Here is a 24,212-nt window from a genome sequence, read left to right as displayed (position 1 = left end):
TTTTCTACAGTGATTATGAGAAATAAAATACAAATCAAACAAAAACTATATTCATAAAAAAACTTTTTTTTGGACAAAAATAATCAGACATGGTTCCAACTCACCAAATATAAAATAAACAACTAACCTTCATTAATGAATGGTACATTTGAGCAAATTACTAAAACGAGCATTTGTGTGTTTGTACGTGTGTATGTTTGGCAGAGTTAGAATCACTAACGATGTTGCCATCAGTTTTTTTCCCTATTATACGTAAAACATCAGGAAGGAATTGCTTGCTGATGTGAAAAAGAGAGTATATCACATTTATGGTACTTGATTATTGACATACCTGTGAATCACCATCTGTTTAGCTGATTATCTATGGGTTGTAGCTACCAGATTCACATCAGTGACTGGAGTTAGGGCTGAAGGCTCTCTTTTTTAAGAGTTTGTAGTTCTGATTCCTTGGTAGAATTTGAGCCAAGCAAAGGACAACATTTCCACCAGCTCCCATATCTGGTAGATCTGGTGGTTGCACGACTTGCCCTGTGTAGATTTTCAAGTTGTAAGGAACACTATCTGCACCAACCATATGAAGTACCCTGCAGCCCCATATTTTTGGTTTTGGCAGGTATTGCTTCAGTTTTTGCCTGTCTTGGAGTAGGGCCATTTGTTAATTGATGAACAGCTTATCACCCTTTGGGACTGAAGTTAGTTTTGAGGATAAACAAACAATGAAATAATGGTTGTACAGTGGATCCTCATGTTTTCATCAGGAATGACCCCAATTTATGAACCATGCACCTTTTGTCCATGAAATGATCTTGCATCCATCTCCTGTTGCTGTTAGTCATTAATAAAGTGCATATCAACGCACTACAATAATGTTGTCTGAACAAAAGGGCCCCAACTGCACAATTGTTGCCCTGAGGCAACAAACAAAAAAAACACAGTTTTAGCATATAAATTATAAAAAGAAATTGTCTTGAAATGATCAATCAATCAATCAATCAAATTTTATTTGTATAGCACATTTCAGCAGCAAGGCATTTCAAAGTGCTTTACATCATTACAAACACAGAAACACAAAGCAACATAGAATCAATAATCAAAACACAGCATTAAGTCAAGTGCCATCAATACATTTGTAATTGATTACATTTCAAATACAATCCTAAACAGGTGGGTTTTTAGTTGAGATTTAAAAGAAGTCAGTGTTTCAGCTGTTTTACAGTTGAAAAACAGCTGTTTTACAGAAGTACAATGCTTCTTTACATACTCACAGACATGAAAATATTTTTAGTTAGTTACCCAAAATTTAAACATGAAGAAAAGTGATGTATAACTTACAAATAGGAGGCAAGGTGTTGCATCCAACTCTGCTTCATAAAAAGGACTGCCGCTCTTCCAAGTAAAAGGTCACATGAACCTCAATACCTCTTTTATTTGGACAAAAATATGTCTAGTGGTACTTTAAATCATGCCCCCCAAAAAATAAAATAAAGGAGCAATGTGAGGTACAGATATGTGGTTTGTTGCCTGAGGGCAACGCCATGCCATAGAGCAGGGGTGTCAAACTCCAGTCCTCGAGGGCCGGTGTCCTGCAGTTTTTATAAGTGCCACAGGTACAAAACACTGGAATGAAATGGCTTAATTACCTCCTCCTTGTGTAGATCAGTTCTCCGGAGCCTTGCTAATGACCTAATTATTCTATTCAGGTGTGGTGCAGCAAAGGCACAACTAAAAGTTGCAGGACAGCGGCCCTTGAGGACTGGAGTTTGACACCTGTGCCATAGAGGGTTAACTGTTAAAATTATTCAGTTGCTATCAGCACATTTATATATTTTGTCACTGTACAATTCTAATTTATGGGGAGGATTTTGTTTAACAGGCCAACACACAAAGTAGTGAATAAATATGAATCTGAAGGAAAACTATAGTTTTTTTTTTTTTTTTCATTTTTACAAATAAAAGTCTGAAAAGTGTGTGATTTTTATCTATTTAGCCTACTCTGAAATACTTTACTCTGAAATACCTAAACAAAACCCGTGCAACTGCCTACAAAGTCCACTAAATAACGATCAGGCCTGTAATTAGATCTCAGTATAATTCTAGCTAGTCTGCAAAGCCCTCTGAGGTTTATTGGAGAACAATAAACAACAATCGGCTCCATGAGGAGGTCTGTAGTGTTCAGAGCAGAGTTAGTTAAACGAAAGAGACACAGCCGTCCACCCAGAGTGACATTTATGAGACCAAAATGACCAAAAGTCTTTGGGCAACATTAAAAAAGTTCTGTATTGTGGAAAGCTCACACTTCATATCACCATTAAGAATCATCCTCTGGGGGTGCTGTGGTGGCGCAGGGGCAGAACACGACCCACGTATTGAGGCCATAATCCTTGTGGCGGTGGTCGCTGGTTCGATTCCCAGCCTGGCGACATTTACTGCATGTCTTCCCCCTCTCTCATTGCCCTTTCCTGTCTAACTACTTTGGCCACTGGAGCCAACAAACCCTTCAACAAAGAAAAAAAGAATCGTCCACTGAATGTTTCATAACGTAAAAACGTACAGATGCTGTAAATAACAAGATGAAAGTGAGATGGGATAAATACAGCACTGCACTCTAGTCGGCTAGTGAGCGAGATCATTATGGACAGGTGGGGAGAGAAATGAGCAGATGGAGGAGATGGGAGGGGCAGAAACTTTCACTCTCAGCCTTTGAGAGGTTTACAGCTTTTAAAAGTAAACTGAAGTGCTGATTATCTCACCTGTGGGGAGACGCCGGGGTCTGTGGGGAATCATCGTGGGTGGAGGTACACACCAACAACGAAGAGGATTACTGTGCCACATGTTGGTGGGATGATTGATTTGGTTTTTAATGGACTTCGTAGGTTCAACCTGAAGCACTGAAATCACAGCGCATACTTTCCCTTTCTTTGACCTGAATTACACGTATATTTTATTGATAAAAATTCTCAGAAGATAAAAGTTGATCAAATGTTAAACTCTAACTCAAGTTTGGAGTTTCAACACAGGAAAGGTTTTACCAAATATTTGCTGGAGAGTTTGACAGTCACCATCATTATTGGCATTTTTCCTAGCTGGACATTGACCTGTACACTGTTCCTGACTTATGTAAAAAAAAAAAAATCTAGCGCTGCTTCCTTCAAACAGGTTCTTTGTTTAGGTATTAAGCACAAAAAATAAGTTTTGTGAACTAGACGAGGAGTAAATAAGTGTCACCTGCTCTGCTGTATTTTCTGCTTTATTTTAAACCTGATCAGAATATCAAAAGGCTTTTATTTAGTAATCGGGGTCTAAAAATATGACTGGACATATTTGTCTTAACTGCTCATCTTTATGGGACTTTCAAGAAAGCATTCCACTCTAACAAGGCGATTGGTGTCCATCATCTTTTTCTAGGTATACAGTTTGAACAAGAGGTAAGCTTAAAACGGCTGCTATAAACAACACTGAACGAGGTCCGTAGTTTATTTTGCCATCACTCACAGGGAGGAGAATGGTAGGAAGGAAGGTGTGGTTTTATTTTTAATTCAAAAAACAAATAATGGGGCCTGTAATCCGTTTTGGAGTCAAAATGTAGTTTCATCTTGACAAGCACGAGGAAACACCTCTTTGGGTTGAAAAGGAAAAATCTGCAAATGAAGACGTCACCCACGCAATCACACTGATCGCTTATATCTCAGAAAGCAGAACAAGTGCACTAAGACAAAACCCGACTTACATCAAGATGTAATAAAACCGGTCGCAGATCTTTGCCAATTTCCCCCCCAGAGAAGGCTGCATTATCGCTGCTGGGATTACTAATGGTCGAGAGGTTTATTGCTAATAATGGCTGATGGATGCTGGAGTTTATTGTTGATGCATTCAAAGTATGAGCTCTGCTGGGTGCAGAAGTCGTGCTGCGGCCGCGCTCAGCTCCACGTAAGCCGCAGTGAAGAGATTACCATGAAGCTGCAGGTGCAGGTCCTTTGTGAAAACACGTGTCTGTGTTTGTCTTTTGTGTTTGGAAAGATCCTTTATGCTCTCTGCCTCTTGTCTTTGTCCTCCCCCCTTCCTCTGTTCTCCGTTCTCCTCCTATCTTTTAATTTGTATTTTTTCTTCTTCTCCTTTTCGTCCTCTCCTCCTGCCTTCCTGCCCCCTGCTTTTCGCCCGGCCATGCGGGGTGACATCATCAGCACGCTGCCGGCCGTTGTTATGATGTGGAAATGGAGACGTGGAAAATGAGTAGCTGGCACCTCCCGCTGATGCTATAGTCTGGCTGGACTGTGGTCGCCATGGTTACACTGCTTGTGTTTGTGTGCTGCTCTGCACAAACAGAGCAATGTGCTGCAATTGACTTTATGTCTCGTTGGCAGACTCACTGTTTGAAATTTAAGAAGCATTAGATTTTGCTTCTTTGTAAAAAAAAAATATAAATTTTAAATGTGGTCCTTCAGAGGAGATGAAGTAAATGTCCTGTCAGGGAATATTTGCAAAGGTGTTACACAACTGGAAAGAGTTATTTGATGTTGCTGTTTCATTTCAGAGCAACAATTCTGGAAGGTTTTGTGAGTAAATAAATAAATAAAATTGACCAAATCTGTTTGTTTCCTATGCAGGACATTAATCTATAAGTGCATCAGTCAATGCACTTCTTTGCACTTTATGAGATTAATAAAAATCAGGTAAAAGTTGGGGATATTTCCAGTATTGTCATATTTTATAATTTCTTGATTTTTTTTTTTTTTAGGATTCTTTACTATGTGCTTTATTTCTTAAGTAATCCTAGAATGCCTGAGTGGTGGACCTCTGGAGAAAACTTTAGCTTTTAGACATTATTTTTTAAAGTGATGCTCCTTCACAATGCATCCCAAATCGTAGTTAAACAACTTATGCCAAATTAAACGGCAGCAGCTGCAAGACAAATGCTTGAGAATGACAAACGAGAGGAGTCATGCATGAAGAAAACAGCAGCTGACTTTTACAAAACCAGAAAGTGAATTTAGATTTGTTAAACAGAAGTAGTTAATGAAAAGGAAAGAGAAGGGCTCGATTTAAATAAAAAAATAAATAAAATAAATCTTTTTCAGTGAATTATCATCAGAAGATTGTTTGTATTGTTGCTATAGTGATGGACTTGTTGCTGTGTGAGCTCACGGTGGAAATGATATAATCTGTGGCACATCCAGGATTTCCTCTTCTACAAATACTGCATATGTGAAACAGTTTTTCAGCTACGCTTTCACTCTCTATATATATGTTTCGTATGTTGGACTCATGGAATTTCACATCCAGTTGTATTTTAAAGATGACGAACAACGCTGCCGGTAATGATCTATGAGATGTCGTTCACTCGTGGCATGTTGGGGAGTCTCATCCAGTCACCCAGATCAGAAACGGTCACTGGTTGGTTAATGGGGCAGAAAGGAGCTGTGGGGATCTGGAGCTGGCCCGATGAGAGAAGAGAAGCAGCAACGAAATCACACAATGACTGACAGAGTGGCTGGAAGAGAGAGGAAAGAGAAGGATATTACGTGAATGCTTTGCTGTGCCTAAAGAGAAATGTGGCTTTAAAGGGCCCATGTGTTGATATTTAGCTGTGGAGGAGAGGAACTGATTAAAAGAAGAAAGCGTGAACTGTTTTATGACCTAGCTCATAAAATGACATTTAGGAAATTATATTTAGATTCTTACTGAAATAAATCATTTCAGGAACAGTTGCTGAGAATTGAATCTACATGGTCAGACTTTCGTAGCGTGTTTCTGCTCTAGGTTTAGACTAAGCTTCATGTCTCATGGTATCAGTCTGCTTTTGGGACTGTTTCACTTTCAGCGAATTTTCCTGTGAAAAATACTGTCTGAGTTTATATTAGCATCTGTGAATTTTTGGGATTTTCTGACTTTTTGTAGTTTTTTTCACAGTTCAGTGAATCTTAATAAGTCTCCGCTTTTACAGGTAGTTTAAGAAAGTTCCTTTCTCTCACAGTTAATGTGTGTTTTGAAAAGATTCTTTTAAACTAGGGAAGCAAGAGTTCAAAATTTTTGAGAACATTTTGACTGTTTTATTAAATTGAGTAAATATTCTAAGTTTTAAATCAAATAATCAGTGCAAGTCCTCCCTTTTTTATCTTTTCACTGGTAAAGTTTTCACAAACATGGAGTTTTTAAAGCACACACCTTCTTCAAATCCTTAGAATTATTTCTCTACATATCCAGTAATTGGACAACACTTCACAGGAGAGACTTTGCTCTTAGAAATTTTGTAGTGTTTTATTCCTTCAAAATTTCACAGTACAAGAACTCGCTACATTTGCTACTTTAAATTGTTAAACTTTTTGGCACATTTTAAAGTTCACTCAGGATGAAGTTGCATTTCTGCTGAAAAATGTCGCAGGGCTACGCATGCCGCCTTAGACACAGCCTAAAGAGGGAACAAAGGAAAGAGGAGCCAAAGTTCTTCATGTTGTGTTCGAAGCATCAAGCAGCATTATCCCCAAATGCTACTTGACGCTAATGCTACATTAAAGATGTTCTATTCTCCTTACAATGAACTGTTTTTGTTTATTTTGCTTCTTTTGGATACCTTTATACTCCTGCTTGCTTAAATACTGGACAAAGTGAAACAAACTGAAACCACAAAGAGATTTTAAATTTTCTTTCTTTTTCAGCTGGAGGTCCGACAAGTAAGATTTGGAAATTCTAGGGGTGTGAAATTCAAACACTTATAAAAAGTGTGAAGGCTACAGAAAAGCAATAAAGGTGAAGAAGCTGAGGTACCAGAAAGTGGGTTGTAAAATGAGAATTTAAGTATTTAATATCATATGGGATCACAGGGATGGGTTTGGTTGGTGTGAGAGGGCTGACATGCTCAGTGGGCTGGATGACTCTGTAATCCTACAGTAAAGACGATTTATGATTGTCCTTTTCGCTCTAGAGGACATCCACGGAACATTGCAGAGTTCGCATCTTCACCAGAAAAACATGACCACACCGATAAAGCACTGGGGTTAGCAGGAAAGAGATATATATTATTTTATGCTGACATTTTCTGCATTACCAGCATTGATAAATATAACTATGTTTGATTCAATGACAGAGCACATCAGTGGACAGATCCTAATGATCATTTTATTGGCCTAGTTTGCGGCGTGAAGAGAGCTATTATTTCAAACTTGGAGCCAATTCACTCTCACAGATTTCTCTTCCAAAATGAACCATCTACTTGCAAATATATTGTGAACAATTATAGCCACATTAAGTTTGTAAAAATGGCGAATGTGGAAACGTGTGTGCTCGTTTAGCTACGTTTTTGTTGTAAGAAGTAAAAAAAGAGAGAAAAAAACAGCTATTGTAAGTTAGCGTTGATTGTCGAGCATCCAAGATACACATTAGAACAATATCTGGTAAGTATGTGGAGATTTCACCCATCAGTTATCAACATAGTCGTAGAAATTCTCAAATTTCACGTATAATTTGATATAGCATGTATTTGATTCATATATTATTTTGTGAGAACTTTACAAAATAACTTAACTTAAAATAACTGTTAAAGTTTATCCCCATGCCACGCCACTGCTTAATAAACATAAACTGGATAGAGCTGTTACAAGAAGATTCAGCATGTTAATATATGTCTTTAAACTTAAAATGATCCTAAAAATAAAAACAAAATACCAATTTCAGTGTGGATTCCTCTTTGAGACAAAGAAGAAAGAGTAACTGGTTCTGTGGAGTTGGCAAACAAACGCTCAGTGAATTTGCTTTTAACTCATCTGGGCTGGACTTCAAAAACATTTCATGCCTCTTGAGGCTGTATAGGTTGCCATACCTGGCCTGTGGGTGATGGTGAAAAGCAAATCCTTTGAAAGTGGTCAATTGTCAAGGTTAGTTTGCTGAGGGTTTGTCCCCTCCAACTCACCGTTTTTTTTTTTGTTTTTTTTTTTTACAGAATGACTTGGGTCATCAGGGTGAAAACATGGATACTGAAGGGAATCACAGAGCCAAACCATCAGTGGTTAAATGACCAGCCAACCCTCTTACAGTTCATTCACTTGTCCATCGGTAGCCGACGAGATTTCACTGTCTGAAAAAGATTTCAGTTTTACTAAATCCAGTGGGAAGGTGTACTTCTGCATAATTGCATAATTGGAAATGAAATAAGCGGGGCTTCAAGAAAACTGATGAGTCAACTACCCATTAATTATATGAGGCGGATATGAAATGTCCCCATGGCCTATTTTACAAATAGCTTTCATAGCTCCTTCAAATAGACCTCCTCATAATTAGCACAAACATCCCCAGCAGCCTTGCAGGCTCTGGACATGCACCGTCTGTGATTACAGTTAATAGAAACTCATTGGTTCCACACAACTGTGAAGTTGACTTAACTTCATAAAACAAACAAAAACTCAGGGGAGCAAATATGGTTGCTGTTTTCTAAAGTTAACTGGACATCTTTATATATACGACTGCTCAGTTATTGGTATGTGTTTATTTATAAACTATTCTGGGTACTACGCCTTCTTATCTGTCTTGTCGCTTAATAAGGAAACATGGGAGTTACAAACTTAGATCTATGGATGTTCTTCAATTTGTTGCTCCCAAAAGTACAAACTGACCTGGACTAGAAAGCTTTTAGGTTTTCTGTACGACGTGTTTGGAACAATTTACAATCTGAGCTTCAACTTCATGCCCTTGTTACGCTGAGGGACTTTAAAAATATGGAAATATCTTGGCAGTTTTTTTCTGGGAGCACATTTTAACGTTTTCTGTTTGCTTTCTTTGTAATTCAGCTGATGTTGTCTTGGCCAGGTCTCACGTATTAAAGAGATATCTGGTCTTGATGGGCATAAATAAAGATTAAGTAAAAAAAAAAAAAAACTCAGACAGAAAAAATGACTTGCATGTACTTTATACTGTACATGCTTCTAGGTTGGCTAAAATACACCTATTAGCCTTAGCTTGGCAAAATTATAAGTTGTCAGAGTTTTAAAGCTAAATGTGAGTAGCATGCAACAGGAATTTAGCTGTATCACTTCTATTTAGATGAGTATAAGAATTTAGTCTGTACTTTTTCCACAGTGGCTATTTAGCAAAGGGTTTCTTCACTCCATGAGTTCCTTTCAGCAACATTTCATTGTCTACAGTCTACGGTGAAAATCTAGTGAACTCCAATTAGCAATGCTAGGTTGAGCTCTAAAAAGTGGCTAAAAAACATTTAAATTATTTGTATCAACCCCAAGTGGCTTAAATAACATTTCTAACTTTTAGCTTCTTATTCTAACCTTGAAAAAGGTATCTGACTGTAGAGTGAATTGATCATTAAGCGCAGACAGGTCGGCCTCTACCAGGATTTATGAGTGTTTGGTTGTACTTTCCCTTCCCGAGCTTTTGTTGGGCACTCCAGTGGTTTACCCTGCACTTTTCTGGAGGTTCAGTAATGCAGGTTTGTGTTCGTCTGTCACACTGAGGTCAAAAATTAATAGCCACCACATAGTTGGTCCCAGCACTGATTTGATGGGAGCAGTGGAGCAAGTCCAAGTGGCTGAGTGGGAGCACTTGCATACGGGCATTTCTGTGTCTTCCTCTCAGGGGTCTTAGTCTCTGCCAGAGCCTTCACCGCAGAAAAAATATTGCAACAGAATCAGAAAACGCCCTTGATGTGGAGCAAGTGAGAGCAGAGTTCTGGGTTTAACTCTCTAGTGGTGCAACAGTGAATGTGTTTTTTCTCTTATAAAACTGGCTCGCCCCTTCAGAAAAAAAGATGCAACTAAAAGGCCTCTTGTTTTAGCAGGTTGCTTACTTTATATTTTCCATTTGACTATAACTTTCCACAAACCATCTAGTTATCTTCTTGTCTTTTTTCACTCTTATGTTTTCTTTCTACTTTATGTTTTGCCTGCTTACAATTGTAGCTTTAAATCTGGTCACCAGACAGCAACAGCCACACAACAACCCCAAATGATTGCCTCTTTGTTCGGTTGCTTATCAGCTATCTGGAGCTTCGTCGTCCTGCACACATCCCCCTCTGTGTAATAACCTCCGCCATGCTGCGAGTCGATAAGCCGGCCGTTTAAAACCACATTTAGCTCATTCCTTCACCCGAAGCTAACAGCTAAAAGCCCCTTATTCATTTGTGTTTGACTCTGTGCCAGGGTCAGCATCTGCCTTGGTCGCTTTTAAAACCAGACCGGCCTCTCTAACTGGATAAAATCAGGTCAAACTGTGTCACAGCAGAGAGCATTTGCTTTGCACATCACAATTAATTAGTTAAAAACACCCTCGCCTAACTGTTTTCACATTTTAAACTCCTGGAAAAGGCACAGCTTCTCCCCGTCAGTGAAAACAATTACGGACAAGACAGCATCTCATCATCACTTTTTGCTCGGAGCAAGAAGTTAGGCCTCCAATCAGCCTGTCATATCCTGTTTGATTTCCTGTCAACACGCGATTGCCAGGATTGCTGGAGTCAGAAGGAAGGAGGGCCATGAGGAAGACGAAGGGAACAAACAGGGTGGCAGGAAGAAGAGGGATGCGTTTAACGCCTTGTGATGAACTTCTGAAGACAGCTGTGTCCCAGCTGTTGTGAAAGGATGACACATAAGCGTGTGCTCACCTAAGATGCTTGTTATCACCGACAACAACACGATTATGGTCTCTACAATCTAATCTTATGCTGTGAAAGATAGGGAACGAAACCTAGAAGATGGAGAGGAAGACACGTGTTCTGACACCCTTGACAAAGACGTGTTAAAATACTTCAAATGATCATCTTTTATGGCACTGCAAAAGAATTGAAAAAAACACTCTATTGCTAATTGCTATTAGCGATTCGCAGTAACGCGTATAGGTAGATCACTGACAGATTCTATTTCAGTTTTTCTACAGTATTTGGACTGAGATGGTCACAAAGGAGGATTTATTACAACTTCTGCTAACTTGGCCATCTACTGTAGACCCTTATTCTGTAGAAAGACCCACTGGTGAGTCATTTTCAGTTTTCTCCAACAAAATCCCAAGGGTCTATGAAGGAAAAACAAACCTACAACTATAGCATCTGGATCTGGATGATAAATTGCCCAAGCAATTATTGCGACAAATAATAATATTGTTGTTTTGAAACCATTTTCAAGTAATATATCGATAACGGCAAACTAATGCAAGTTAGCACTTTTAAAGATCAACAGACTTACATTTTTGTAAAGAAAACTTAACACTGGTACTGGAAGATTTTTTTTAAAATCCAAAATAAAACAACAAATAAATAAAACAAAAACTACTTCAACTTCTACAAAAGATTAATTTATTTGATTTCTTTTTTTTTTTTTTTCCCCGCCCTTCCAACAATTTTTTCTCCCTTCTGTATAGACGTCACCAAAGTTGCAAGATGAGTTGTCAGGCCACACTGTTTACATCAGGAGTGTCATGAGTGTCTGCTGAAATTACCCTTCGGGTGTGTGTGGTGAACGCGTTGGTCTTTGTGTTTGAACTGTCAGTCACATCTAAAGGTCAGTCGAGCCCTTTATGTCTGCCAGCACCGGATATTGTTCTGCTTTCACTGAGATAAAACAGGCAGTTATTATTTAAAGCACCACAAGGTTGAGCGTGTTGACTTTTATGACAGACTCAGTGGTTATCCGTCTTTTATCTATGATACCTTAAATCAAATATACTCTAATTAATTGACCAAAGTTATAATTTTTAGCCAAATGTTTGACACAGTATTTATTACGTATGTGATCTTTACTAGTGTTTAATGTATCTGTAGCTTTCTTTCTCCAGCGGACTATTTGCAGCTGGATGTGACACGCGCGCACACACACACACACACATGCACACACACATAATTGATGAAGCTCGAACTGCCAATTACCGAAGAACCCAGTCAGCTTGCTGTCATACGTGCTCCACTTCACTGTCTTTCTTATGCAGCACACTGTGATATACCACCAGCTGTCACTGCTGCCTTGTGTGTTTGTCAGGTGTAAGATGGAGTGTGACAAGATATTCTGACTAATTAAATTTGTGAATCACACTTTCCTACCAACCACATGGAGGTCGGAAGGGTGAGTTTGTGTTGCATGCAAGTTAGCCCTTGAATGTATCTAAATAAGGATATATGTATCTAGGCTGCCCTTGCATGTGTTGGCACAAATAAGGATAAGAGGCCTGTTTGAAACATAAATAAAGCCGTGTACTGTCAAAATGTTGACTATTGTTACAAGATTTATTTATATTTTTCACGTATAAGATTATTGTAGTAAATTAAATTCATATTTGTGGAAGTTTCCAATACTTTCTCACAATAGAACCAGTATTTTCATATATTTTACTGGTTTTGTAAAATATATGAAACAATGAAAACTATCCCCACCACATGATACTGCCACCGCCATGTTTAAAAATGGAGATAGAGTATTCAAATTATTTACAGAGTTAGCTTTACAAACAAATAGCACTTTGCATGTGCTACTTTTGTAAATAATCATTTATTTATTGTCGTAATTTAGAATTCATTCAGGTCTGGATTTTGATTGGGCTCTTCCTCTACATGACTATTCTTTGATCTAAGCCATTCCAGTGTAACTCTGGTGGCATGTTTATTGTTGTCCTTGAAGAGGAGTGTCAGACTCATTTTCGTTTTGGGCCATGTCAAGATCACAAATGTCCTCCAGGGCTGCTTGAAGCAGAATGTATTGATAAAACTACCCATAGATTTCTCTGCAGTCAATGAGTGCTTCTTGAAATTAAATAATGTTGAACATCTTTTCACAATATCATTTGGCAGTATACAGATAAAAGCTGTCTTGATTTGATTGATAAAAAAAATATTTAAGCACACAACTGTTATCTGGAGAGTTATATTTCTGTGGCCCTAGAGTCTAATGGGCCACAAAACAATTAATGGTGGGCCGGATTTGGGCCCCAGGCCTTGAGTTTGATAAATTAACCAACATATTAAAAAGTGATTGTTTTTTGTATTATTTAGTTTTGAATCAGATAGCCCCAAAAAGGTCTTGTTCTTATTTTTAATTTTAGTAAAACATCAAAAACACAAAATGGATAAATGGGCCACAGAACCAAATGCAATGGTTTTCGCAACACATAACATTTTTCATTTTTCTCCATATTTGGACAGACCAAATATAATCCTGAAGCATCTGAGAATTTTCTTTCTTGTCACCTTGTTACAGTTACATCTGGCACTTGCATAAGGCATCTTCCTCTTTTGTCTTTTAAGATCTCAGACTCTGACTCATTCTAATCTTTGCAATTGAGGAACAGGAGGTTAACTTCAGGTTTCAACTCATTAGATGCTGCTTTCTGTCAGAAAGCATCAACAAAGCTCAGTTTGACAGAAAAGGAGCAGGGAGGTGTGAACTGCACATGATGCTCTCTATTTATAGGGTCTAAAAGGGTGCTGCTTGTGCTTCACTGGGACGTCCACAGTGTCACACTCACCAGATGGAGACCCTGTGTGTTGGTGTGTTGCGTTCACATATGGTTTCTCTGTGTGAAGTAGGAAAGGAGGGGGAGATGTGTTTGTGTAACCCTGTTTTGATATCGCAGGGTGACATTTTAGAACTAAAAACACCCCATTCCTGACTATTTTAGTTTTCAAGATGTCAAAAGCAGTATGTTTTTTTTGTTTGTTTTTTTTGTACTGGCATGTACTGTACTTTTTAATGTAAAGTGTGCTCATCAGTTGACTTGATTTCACTTTATTATCAGTCACTTTGAACGTCAAACAGGAAAATAAATGGTTTTCGTCAATAGAGATGAACACAGGTGACAACTGAATGAAATAGAAAATACTGTTACAGTTAGTAAACATGCTAAGACCAGCTAATCTAGCCGGCAGAATAATCTCAGTCTTTCCGTCTGTCACGTTCCTGTAATCCATTTTCTCAGCCACTTGGTTATTAATTCTTACCCACTAAGCTATTATTAGAGCTATTGGTCATAAGCATGTTGACATTAGGCTCAGTGATTTACCTTGCTGCAGCAATCTGTCAACGCCCAAACAACCCAATAGGAACTATTAGTCTTTCAAGTGACACGACAAACCTTGATCCTCCAAAGCAGCAAAAAATGGCCAACTATCACATTTTTGGGTTGAAATTGCATTGAAATGACCTACATGTCTTACCTTAATCTGGATTTTTAAAAAGTGAGTATTTTGTCAGTTTTAGGCATCTGAAAGCCGATGCCTGGTTTCGGCATTGGCTTTAGTTAGAGAAAAAAGGTTTCGCTGCTTTAAACACTTCAAATAAACTGCTCAGCTGGTGACACTGGCGTGGCAAATGTCTTGAAAACTTGCCGGTTTTCAGATTTAAATTACTCAGAAACCCTAATGCCAATACATGAAACTGTATGGAAACATTTGCGTAAATATGTTTGCAGCACAATTTAAAGCGATAGATTTTGTCATCTGTGAATTTAGCTTTAAATGGGGTAATTTGTTCACTATTGTCGGCTCTTTTTCTTTGCTTAGTGTTGAGGAAATCAGATGTAGACAATTATTACTAATCTTTTCCGTTTTGCTTGTTATGATCGTCGAAAGGGGATAAAAGGCTCGCACGTACACAATAATGTGCAGTGATGTTGAACAGTAAATCATGTTTGTGAAAGTTCACCCTGCAGTTGAACTATCATTACTCTTAAGCTAGCCCAGAAGAACACTGTTTCCCTTGTCTCGCTGGATAAAGAAGTAGAGGAAGAAGCTTAATGAAAGAGCATAAAGCGTGGCCGTAAATATTTCACACCCTTCAATTAGGTCTTTAATTCATTCTATGTCAATATTGAGGTTACAGTTTTACACTTTTTGATGAGCCAAATCTCCCTCCGTGTGCCTCTTCCTTATTTACGTCCTGTCTTTATCACATGGTTGTTACTCCGACACTGAATGCACAGAGTGGGCTTTCAGGTTACTGCTGATGTTTAATCATTTAAATTGGGATGAGCTGATTGCTCTCCGGAGAGACGCTTAGATGATTTAACTCCCATTTTCTGAAAAATTAAAGAAAAGAAAGACCAAAACAAATGTCTGGACCTTTTCAAACCCTGACTCCTGACTTTGTTTTTGATTCAACTCAGTGGATCTCCCTCCTCTCTTTCTTTCCTCTCTCATCGCTTGTCGGTCGTCCGCCAACACTTTCCCCCTCTTCATTTACTTTCCTACCTCCTCTTCCTGTTTCTGTCTTCTCATTAATGTGCTGCCAACAGGGTGCTTTGGCGACAGCCTGCAGAAGCTGTCGTCACGGCAACGTGCTATGGTCTGTGGTTGCTGATGCATGTATTTGTAGGGGGGAGATTGAAACGGATGCTGTATTCTTTGCTTGCTCCTCAGAATAGAGGAGGTGATGGCATTAAATATTAATAAAACAAAGTCTGACCTCTTCTTTATCCTCCAACTAGAGAATCATAAAACTTTTGAAGTATTGAATTTTAAATCTGTATTTAAAAAATGTGTCTGCTTCCATTCATGCACCTCTGTGCATACTGCGCGTCTAACATTTACCAGACATTGTAATATCGATTATGTTTTTGTCAGTGCAGTAGTTCCTCATTGAGTATTACACAGAAAGGACCAGACAAAAATAAGAGCTGTATTTACAGAACACAAAAGAAAAGGAACAGGTCCTTTAAAACGTCTTTTTTTTTTAGAATTTTACGTGACATCTGCTGAGCAGCAACAAAATAAATTTGGCAACATTTTGGCTTTGAAAGATAAGGAAGATACCTCTAAGCTGTAGAGAACCAAAAGTGTCAGCTACACCCAGACGATCACCGTATTCTCACCACATTCATGGAGCACGGATAATTCAGCTCAATCAAAGCAGTGGTGTTGTGTTTGAAATGTCTTTTTCCTCAAGGTTACCCAGTAACACACTGCCCTTAAGAAGCACACAGTTGACACACACACACACACACACACACACACACACACACACACACACACACACACACACACACACACACACACACACACACACACACACACACATGCCCACGCTCATGTGGCCCAAACACACTTATTGGCAGATTTACAGAAGCTTTTCGATTGATGGAAGAGGCTGGGAGTGAGCAGCGGTGCTTCTGGTAACAAAGGAAACCTCCTGTCTGCCCCGTTCCTTGTTTTCTCAAAATAATTTTCTCTCCTCTGTAACACCCGAAACCTGGTTTAATTTTTTTTTTTTATCCTCTGTTTACATACATTTCAGACGGCTTGTGATTACGTGTGACAAATGAAAGTAACAGAAGCTTGAGTTTATATTTTTCTTTCTCGAAGCTACATGCAGAGTAACACATCCGTTTCCAGTCAGCCCAGTGGCTCTTTGTTGCTCTGCTAATGCCATGCTAATGCTATGCTAATTGAGCGTTTAGCCTTTTGGCTTTGGCTGCGCTTATATACACACGCAAGACAGTGAGAGCTGAATTACATCACTTTTGTTGCATCACTTGTTTCCTCTGAAGACCTGGTGGGAAAACTGAAAACATGGGTTATGATAGACTGAAAACAGGAATCTGAACAACATTAGCTGTTGCTGTATGGTCTCTGTAGTTTAGGAAAGGCATAAAGCCAGTTTTTAGAATTTTTCAAGTCGGTGAGGATTAAATGTTTGATGTAGAACCACCTGATTTATTTGCATGGTTCCTACATTGTCTTGAATACTCTAGAAAAATATGAGATTTGATTCTATCCAAATATAGAAGTGTAAAGAAAGAAGAATCAGTCATGGTAAAACATTTGTCTTGTTATGGACTTTTTTCTCATTTGGTTAAAGTAAACAAACTCTCAAAAAGGATCAACACATTTATATTTATGTTACAATTGTTAGGTTTTTGTCCAACTCATGCATTGTTTTGGTTTCTGACTTGTGTGTGATCAGGAGTCAAAATCTGTCAGATTTTATAAGAGTCAAGTTGGCCAAACTGTGACCAGAGCTTAATTTAATGGGAACGTTTTTGTAAAAAAGTTTTCAGGTAATAATTACGCAATCAAATTAGATTAGATGGGAGGTTTGTTGAATATATGCCTGAAATAAATGAAAAATACTTAACTCTGACAAAAATAAGATGATAGTTTAACTACATGGTTGTCAAGTAGTTTGTTTAAGGTACAAAATAGAAATCTGAAAATACAAAAGTCACAGATTACAAGTTGTGTTTAATCAGTTCAGATCTACAAAATGATTAATTTCAATGTTAAAGCTGATATAAGTCCATATACCAAAAAAAGCTGTGAAATAGCCCTTTACCACACCGATGAGTTAGAAGCAAACTTTTATGCTGATGTTAAAACTAAACTAAGTTAACGTCTCAGACATTATAGTAACCAGAAACGGTTTGATTCATATGTTTCACTCTGTGCATCTTCTCCTTCTCTGCATAATGCAAGCACTCAGATTACATTTTTCTCCCTCTTTTATCTCCTCGCGTTTTTATCTCTTTCATCTTTTACCTCTATTTTTTTTTCTCTCTCTTCACACCTCCACTCCTGTGATGAGAACACACGAGGAATTGTTTTATTTCTACCTTCAGAGTATTCAACTCCAAAAATAAAACACAAACATGCCCTCATTGCTCTTTGGAGGGAATTGCATTTTTTTACTGCTCGCTTTCTGGTTTGTTGTCCAAGCTTGAGTTTTCTTCCCAGTTCTCTTAAAAATAAAAACAATTATCTTTAAATAGGCACATCATGCTTCATTTTACCAGATGTAGTTTTCTTGTATTTCTCATGAACTTTTTATTTTCCATAAAGTCCAGGATTGCTGCATTCTCCCATTTTAATTTTATTACAATAATTTCTTTCTTGCAAAGCTCATAAATAGGAGATGGGAGTGGGAAACATGAAAAAGCAATACAAAACAGACGCTTTGCTTGATATAACACTTTGAAACCCCTGCATTGTTTATTTTGGTATATGTCATTTCCGGTTCTCAGTTCATTCTGCGTCACACAAAGTGGTCTGATGTTCCGGGAGCTGATAGCAAGTTGGCTGATTATTTCCCACTTCAGCATTAGCAGGATGGGTATATGACAGACTGCGTGTCAATGCGCTGAGTGTGGAAGTGGAGTGTTTGCATGTGTGTTTAGTAATGAGCAGAGAAGCCTGGGGATTTGGGAAAACACTTCCCTCTTATCTTTTGCATTCTGAGCTGCTTCGCTCTGCCTGCAAACAACTGCAGGGAGCTACTTAACATCTCTCACTGAGAATAAATAGCATGTTAGGGTTTGTGCACTGTGTAACTTAAGCAGTCTGTGTTTGTGCTGCTTTTTAATCACTTCATGTGGTAAATGGCAGGATGTGTATTTTTTTTATTGACGTACAAAAATCCTTTCCCTGACCACATAATAGTCCAGTACCTTTCCAAATATACACTGCTCCAAAAAATAAAGGGAACACTCAAATAACACATCCTAGATCTGAATGAAAGAAATATTCTCATTGAATACTTTGTTCTGTACAAAGTTCCATTTGCACAACAGCAGGTGAAATTGATTGTCAATCAGTGTTGCTTCCTAAGTGGACAGTTTGATTTCACAGAAGTTTGATTTACTTGGAGTTATATTGTGTTGTTTAAGTGTTCCCTTTATTTTTTTGAGCAGTATACAAATTTAGTCGTTTTGCAACACTGTCACCTTTTTAAATGATGGCCTAAGCCATTTTTTAAAATCTGCACCTTTTTTTTTTGCCAAAATATTGTTTGGGGGGCGGGTCGGGGGAAAAACTCTTGGCCAAAAAAAAAAAAAGAGACTGCTGGTTTAATTTTTCTTTGCTCCTCCAGTGGGGTGTAATTATCGCCCTTCCTCTGATCTGTCAATCATCCATTTCTCTCTGCTACCATCCGGTTTAATCTTACACATGCAGTCACGTTTAGCACACACGCTGATTATGCAACCACTGTGTGGCTGCTCTGTGGCGAATCTTTGTCCCATTGTGTGTAATGGTAATGCTGATATGCCAGTGTCCTGTTTCTCAGACCAAACCGTTGCCAGAAAGAGACAAAGATGGAGTGTGTGTTAGTGTGACGCTTTGATAATCAATTCCTTTTAAGTTTTCTACTATCTCCTCACATGCACACACATTTTCCACTTCACAATTATGCACTAACACACATTGAGGTTTGTGGTTGAACATGACAGAAATGAGTAAAAGCGCAGAGTGTATCTGTACTTTTTTAAGCCAACGTAATTGTAAATCAGGAAGCCATCCGCTGACAGGCTAATTCGAATTTAGAGGTTCTGTTCTCCCTGCATGCGACTCTCTGGATTTCATGCCTGGTCGGTTTATGTGTCTGTATAACGGAATCAAATCTGATTTCTGCTCCGCTTCCTCTCGATGTCTCTGATTCTCATCTATTGTCATTCCCAGTGAGACAAGCCGTAACTCCTCTTTCTCTTTGGGAAATCTTTTGCCCCAATCCATCAAACTCAAACCAGGAAAAACCCAATTCAGTTGAATCAACCTGAATATCTTCCTCAAGCGAACAGAATAAGTGTTTTTTTTTTTCCTCTAAACTTCTCTCTTGTTTTGACTGCTTCAACATTTTGTTAAAAAATTAGCACTCCTTTATGTTGACGGTTCATTTTCATACTTGCATATTGACCGTTTTTGCATTTTCTGCTTTGGCTGTGTTTGTTATTGATTCCATGTCATCGTATTTCACCATCCTCTTTTCATATTGCTGGGAGGTTTTTTTTTTTCTTATCTGATCTCCTTAGTTTACTCAACCCTGTCCTGCCCTGCCCTGTGTGTTATGGCTGGTTGAACCGCAGGTCAGATGAGACTGGAGAGAGGAGAGGAGAGCCCTCACTGCTGTGATTCTTCTTCTATGACAGAGAAATTAAGTCTTTTTTCATTGCCACGTTCTTTTCTGACTCTGTCATTTGCTTGCTTCCCTCCTCACCGCCATCTGAACCATCCGGTTCTTTTTCTGCTTCTGCAAGTTCAGTTATTTTTGTCTCTTTTTAACCTTGTACTTAGCCTTTTCTGCCTATGTTTTCCCAACCCTCTCCACCTCTCCTTCCACCATCATGTCTGCTGTTTTGGTTTAGAATCTAGTTGTCGTGAAAGGGGGGGTCCATCAGAAGCTGTTGAATATCTTATCAGAGAGCACGTTAAGTCAACTCGCTATCTTATCTGCAGTGTAAGTGGAGATCTGCAGTCTTAGAAACATGAGAGCAGGGCTCTGGTCACAGTGTGTGGGCTTCCACATGATAAATAATGAAGAGCTCCCTGTACACTTTCAGTGTTGCCTCGGCATATTATTTATGAAAAGGCCCAGCTGAACCACAGGATAGATTGGTTATTCTAAGGAGGATTATTCATGTTGGAATCTGTCCATAAAGACGACGAGGAAGAAGGAAAGATTTGATTGTTATTTTACATCATTATTCATATGTTAAATGATTTAGACAGGGTGCGACAGGTGTGAGTATCTACTACTACGACATGTGGAGGAAGGTGTTCTGGTCACGAGGATGATTTTCTTCAGCAGGGCAAGAGGTGATGGGGAGGTTGATGAAAGCTCAGCAATTCTAGAAAAAAGAAAACACTGCTAGAGGCTGCAACTCTAAGGTGGATGTTGAAATTGTTTAGATCAAGGCATATTATGTTTTAAAATAACCCAGTCTATAGACCAGACCCAAATCCAATAGAGAATCTATGTGAAATGACATATAATGTAGTGTAAGTGTCTCTCTTCTGGACCGGCAGTCATGTTCCTCTTTACAAGAGGAGTAAATAGGACAAAAATAATAAATAAAAAAATTTATTTTAAAGCCCCCCCAAAGTCTTAGCCTTTAAAACGGTTCCTTCCTAGACTGAGAAAAATAAACAGTTTCTGCCGTTTCAGCATCTTGTGAATTTGAGAGAACTGTGACACATTTCAGGAAAAGCATTTGACACGCTGAGTCAGCATTTTGTGTCAAAGCTTGTTGAGCTGTTTAATTGTCATGGTAAAGTCTAGTTTTCTGTATACTCCACGCACCAGTCAGTCAGTTTATTCTTAGCGTGCTACTCATAGAAAATCAGTGCAGGTTTAGAAAACTGCAAAGTCTAGTTTGCAGGAAGTGATGCCTCAGTCAGGTTCCCGTCACAGACTTCTTGTGTTTTGTGTCTTATCATAAAATAAAGTGGATTAAAATATAGAAGGAGTAAATGTTTTTATTTACATGCATTCAAAGTTTTAAAGGAATATCGCCAATGTAGAGACGTTAGCTGTTTTGTTTTCAGGTGAAATATATTAGCACTTTTATTTTTAATATTTAAAAAATTAAACTTATTTGTTAAAGGCTGTTTAATGACAGCTGTGGTACCTGAACAAGTACATTAATGTCTCTACTAGCACATCCACCAGCAGTTTTCCATTTGTTGCCAGAGTCCCAGAGCCGAGCTGAGAGTCCGACCCGACAGCTCCAACACGCGTGCTGCCAGAATCGATGGCTCCATTATTAGGGGGGTAACTATTGATCGGTTCGGGGCCGCTAAACAGCCAGTTTGCCCCCTGAATAAATTGGTATCCGAGTGGGTTTGAGAGAACGGGCCAGGGTGAGGACACCCCAGCAGGAGATGGAAACTTAAGTGGTTGGAAACGGGCTTTCGGTAGGAGGATGAGGTGGTGAAGAAGAAAGAGCAGGTGGAGACCCCGGAGAATCAGACAAAAAAGCCCCTGTGCTGATTTAACTGCTGTTTGTCTGATCATGGCTGTTTGTGATGATGAAAGAGATTTATTTTAACTTTATTTTTCCATTATAATCTAAACAGCTGTTTGTCATTCCCTTTTGCTCGACCCTCTCCACCTATCTCTCTATTCCTCCTTTTGTTGTTGCTGATCAGCTCCAGAGAGCGAGACTGACAGGGAGGGAGGGAGAGACAGAGAGTAGCCTGTTTCCATGGAAACGTGCAGAGCCAGATAAGCTTGGTTTCTTGCACTGCCGAGTGTGCGCTGAGTGTTTGCATGATGAAGGTCTGTTTTTGCCTCTTGTGAGAAGGAATGATGATTGATTAGAGTCTGATTCACTGGGCAGAACAGATGCTTGGATGAACAGACAACGTGTGTGTGTGTGGGGGGGGGGGTCAGCAAATCTGTAGTCCTTACCTCCACCTCAGCGCTGTAAGTCCACGCTCTTATCAGCGGCCCTGCAGTGATTGGGATCGCCTTGAGATTGATCACCATCGCCATAGCAATGACGTCTTCTCCAAAGCCAGGAGAAGAATAACACAACTTAAGTTTCCCCAGTTTGGCTTGCTTTCCTGTTAGAAACATTTTCATTAAAATGAAAATTAAAGTGGCACTTCTTCTTCAGAGATCAGGTAGGGCAAGCTTTTAGCTGTCAGCCAGTCATAAATAATATAATGGAACATCACCAATCAGCGCATTGAGGTTACTTTCCAGTCTTTTTTCTTTTTGGTAAAACTTCTTGTACAAATTTGGGCTTATTCAAATTTCTCATGAACAGTTGCAAAAAAAGTAGAAAAGCAGTATTGAAAATATGTGTTTATGCCTTTCATTTTAGTAGCTATTAATTGTTTATATTAGTAGCAAAGAAGGCATTATGATACTCCTATGGGGGAGCAGTTGTTTTAAAGTTATCACCTTTTCAATTTTGTATCTTTTGTATCTTTATAGTAAAATAAACCCTGCGTTTACAAGGGTTTAGCACCATATATTTTGTGGTTACCTTGGTTACTGTGGCCAGCATTGCATAAACAGTAGTTTCTATCTGTATTCCCTCCTGAATGTAGATCCTCACTTCACATCTGACCTTCCCGGAAATGGAAAGCTCAGAACAAAGCAGAGCAGCTTTGCTGTACTCTGCCCAGCATTCCTCTGCTGAAAGTATCGCTGTCTCATTCCCTCAATGAACTGAAATATTTTAAAAAGTTCTTTCTTTTTTTTTTAAATGGCTTCTTACTGCTTTGGATGTCATCTGACTTTGTATTTGAACATCTCACTGAACTTCCACACTGAAGAGTGTTGATGACAACCTTCTATATGGTGTGTTCAGATGTCTCAGCTTCTGGCTTGCTGGTCATGTTTGGTGTTAATAATGCAGGAAATCTGCCTATTCTGATCGTCACACGATTTCTGTTTGCACCGTTAGAAAGACAAACAGAAAGGACGGGAACATAAATGGTTAATTATTGACGATTCCTTCACTTTTATATGCAAGGTTTGAGAAATCTAATTTGTCTGCTTTCTCAAGCATTGCGGTTAGGTTTTTTTCCCCCCTAATTTCGATCTCTAAAATTTTACTTTTGGAGCCCCATAAATATCCGTTTTTTGTAGCAAATGAATATGTAAAAGAGCGAGACATGAAGCTGGGTGAACAAAACAAAAGACTCTCTCTTATGATACATTTATCATTTTGCTATTTAGTTAGATTTTTTTCTTTCACAATTTGTCTTAGACCCACACTTTAGTCTCTAATAAAAGATCTTGAAGACAACAAAGATTTTTTTATAAACAGAGCAGCAGCCTCTTTGCTGCTGTTTCTCCCGATGCTTGTTGTTTCTGACCGATTTTATTCTGAACAGAATCGAAGAGGCGCAACATATTGCTAATGAGAATGTCATTCTGTCTCTGCTGCAGAACTCCCAGAAGAAAAGAGGAGCACGGTCCAGCAACAAACCGGACAAGAAGCCTGCTCCACAGGTAAGTCTTAAACTGGGACAGGGGAAAAAAACACTCACTGCTTGCAGGGGGGTTCCTCTGAGTGCTACGAATAATCGATAAGAGAAACACACCGCTGCCTCGGGAGCCAAAGCCTCTTAAACCTCCAAAGACATGGACATTGATCCGGCATGCATCCACACACACCACAGAAAGGAAAATGAGCAAGAAGTAAATTAGTTTTTACAAAGGTATTGCTGGTGTTTCTTCTCTGCCACTCATTATATTCTAATTAAAAGGTTTTACGTCAATGTTTTAACTTCAGAAATGTAAAGAATGGCTAATTTTTGGTCTTACGGTGCCTTGTATTGGGTTGTTCATGACCACAATTCACGACTGCCACACAATCAGAGACCATGGCTGATAAATGTGTTTCTGTTCAAGAAGTGACGATTGTCCACAAATGTCCCCCATGTCTCCTGCCTTTCTATTTCTGAATGTTCTTCTTGTCTTGCAGGTGTGCTAATTATAAACCATGCATGCAAAATTTTCATTTGCTTTGGCTGTACGGATAAAGCTTTCCACACAGGATTTAATCTCCATTTG

General features: G+C 38.8%; 1 protein-coding gene across 4 annotated transcripts in view; it reads left to right on the top strand.

Moving 5' to 3' along the window:
- The window catches only part of soga1 (suppressor of glucose, autophagy associated 1), a 91,095-nt gene that overhangs the window by 34,260 nt on the left and 32,623 nt on the right, over positions 1–24,212 (top strand). For all 4 annotated transcript variants that reach the window (XM_023331631.1, XM_023331617.1, XM_023331622.1 and 1 more), the window contains exon 5: positions 23,586–23,648. In XM_023331631.1, the coding sequence (XP_023187399.1) occupies positions 23,586–23,648 (63 nt within the window). The remainder of the gene's footprint in view (positions 1–23,585; positions 23,649–24,212) is intronic.

Source organism: Xiphophorus maculatus, chromosome 1 (genome assembly GCF_002775205.1).
Source record: "Xiphophorus maculatus strain JP 163 A chromosome 1, X_maculatus-5.0-male, whole genome shotgun sequence".
NCBI classification, from domain to species: domain Eukaryota; kingdom Metazoa; phylum Chordata; class Actinopteri; order Cyprinodontiformes; family Poeciliidae; genus Xiphophorus; species Xiphophorus maculatus.
This window is presented reverse-complemented; position numbering and strand designations above follow the sequence as displayed.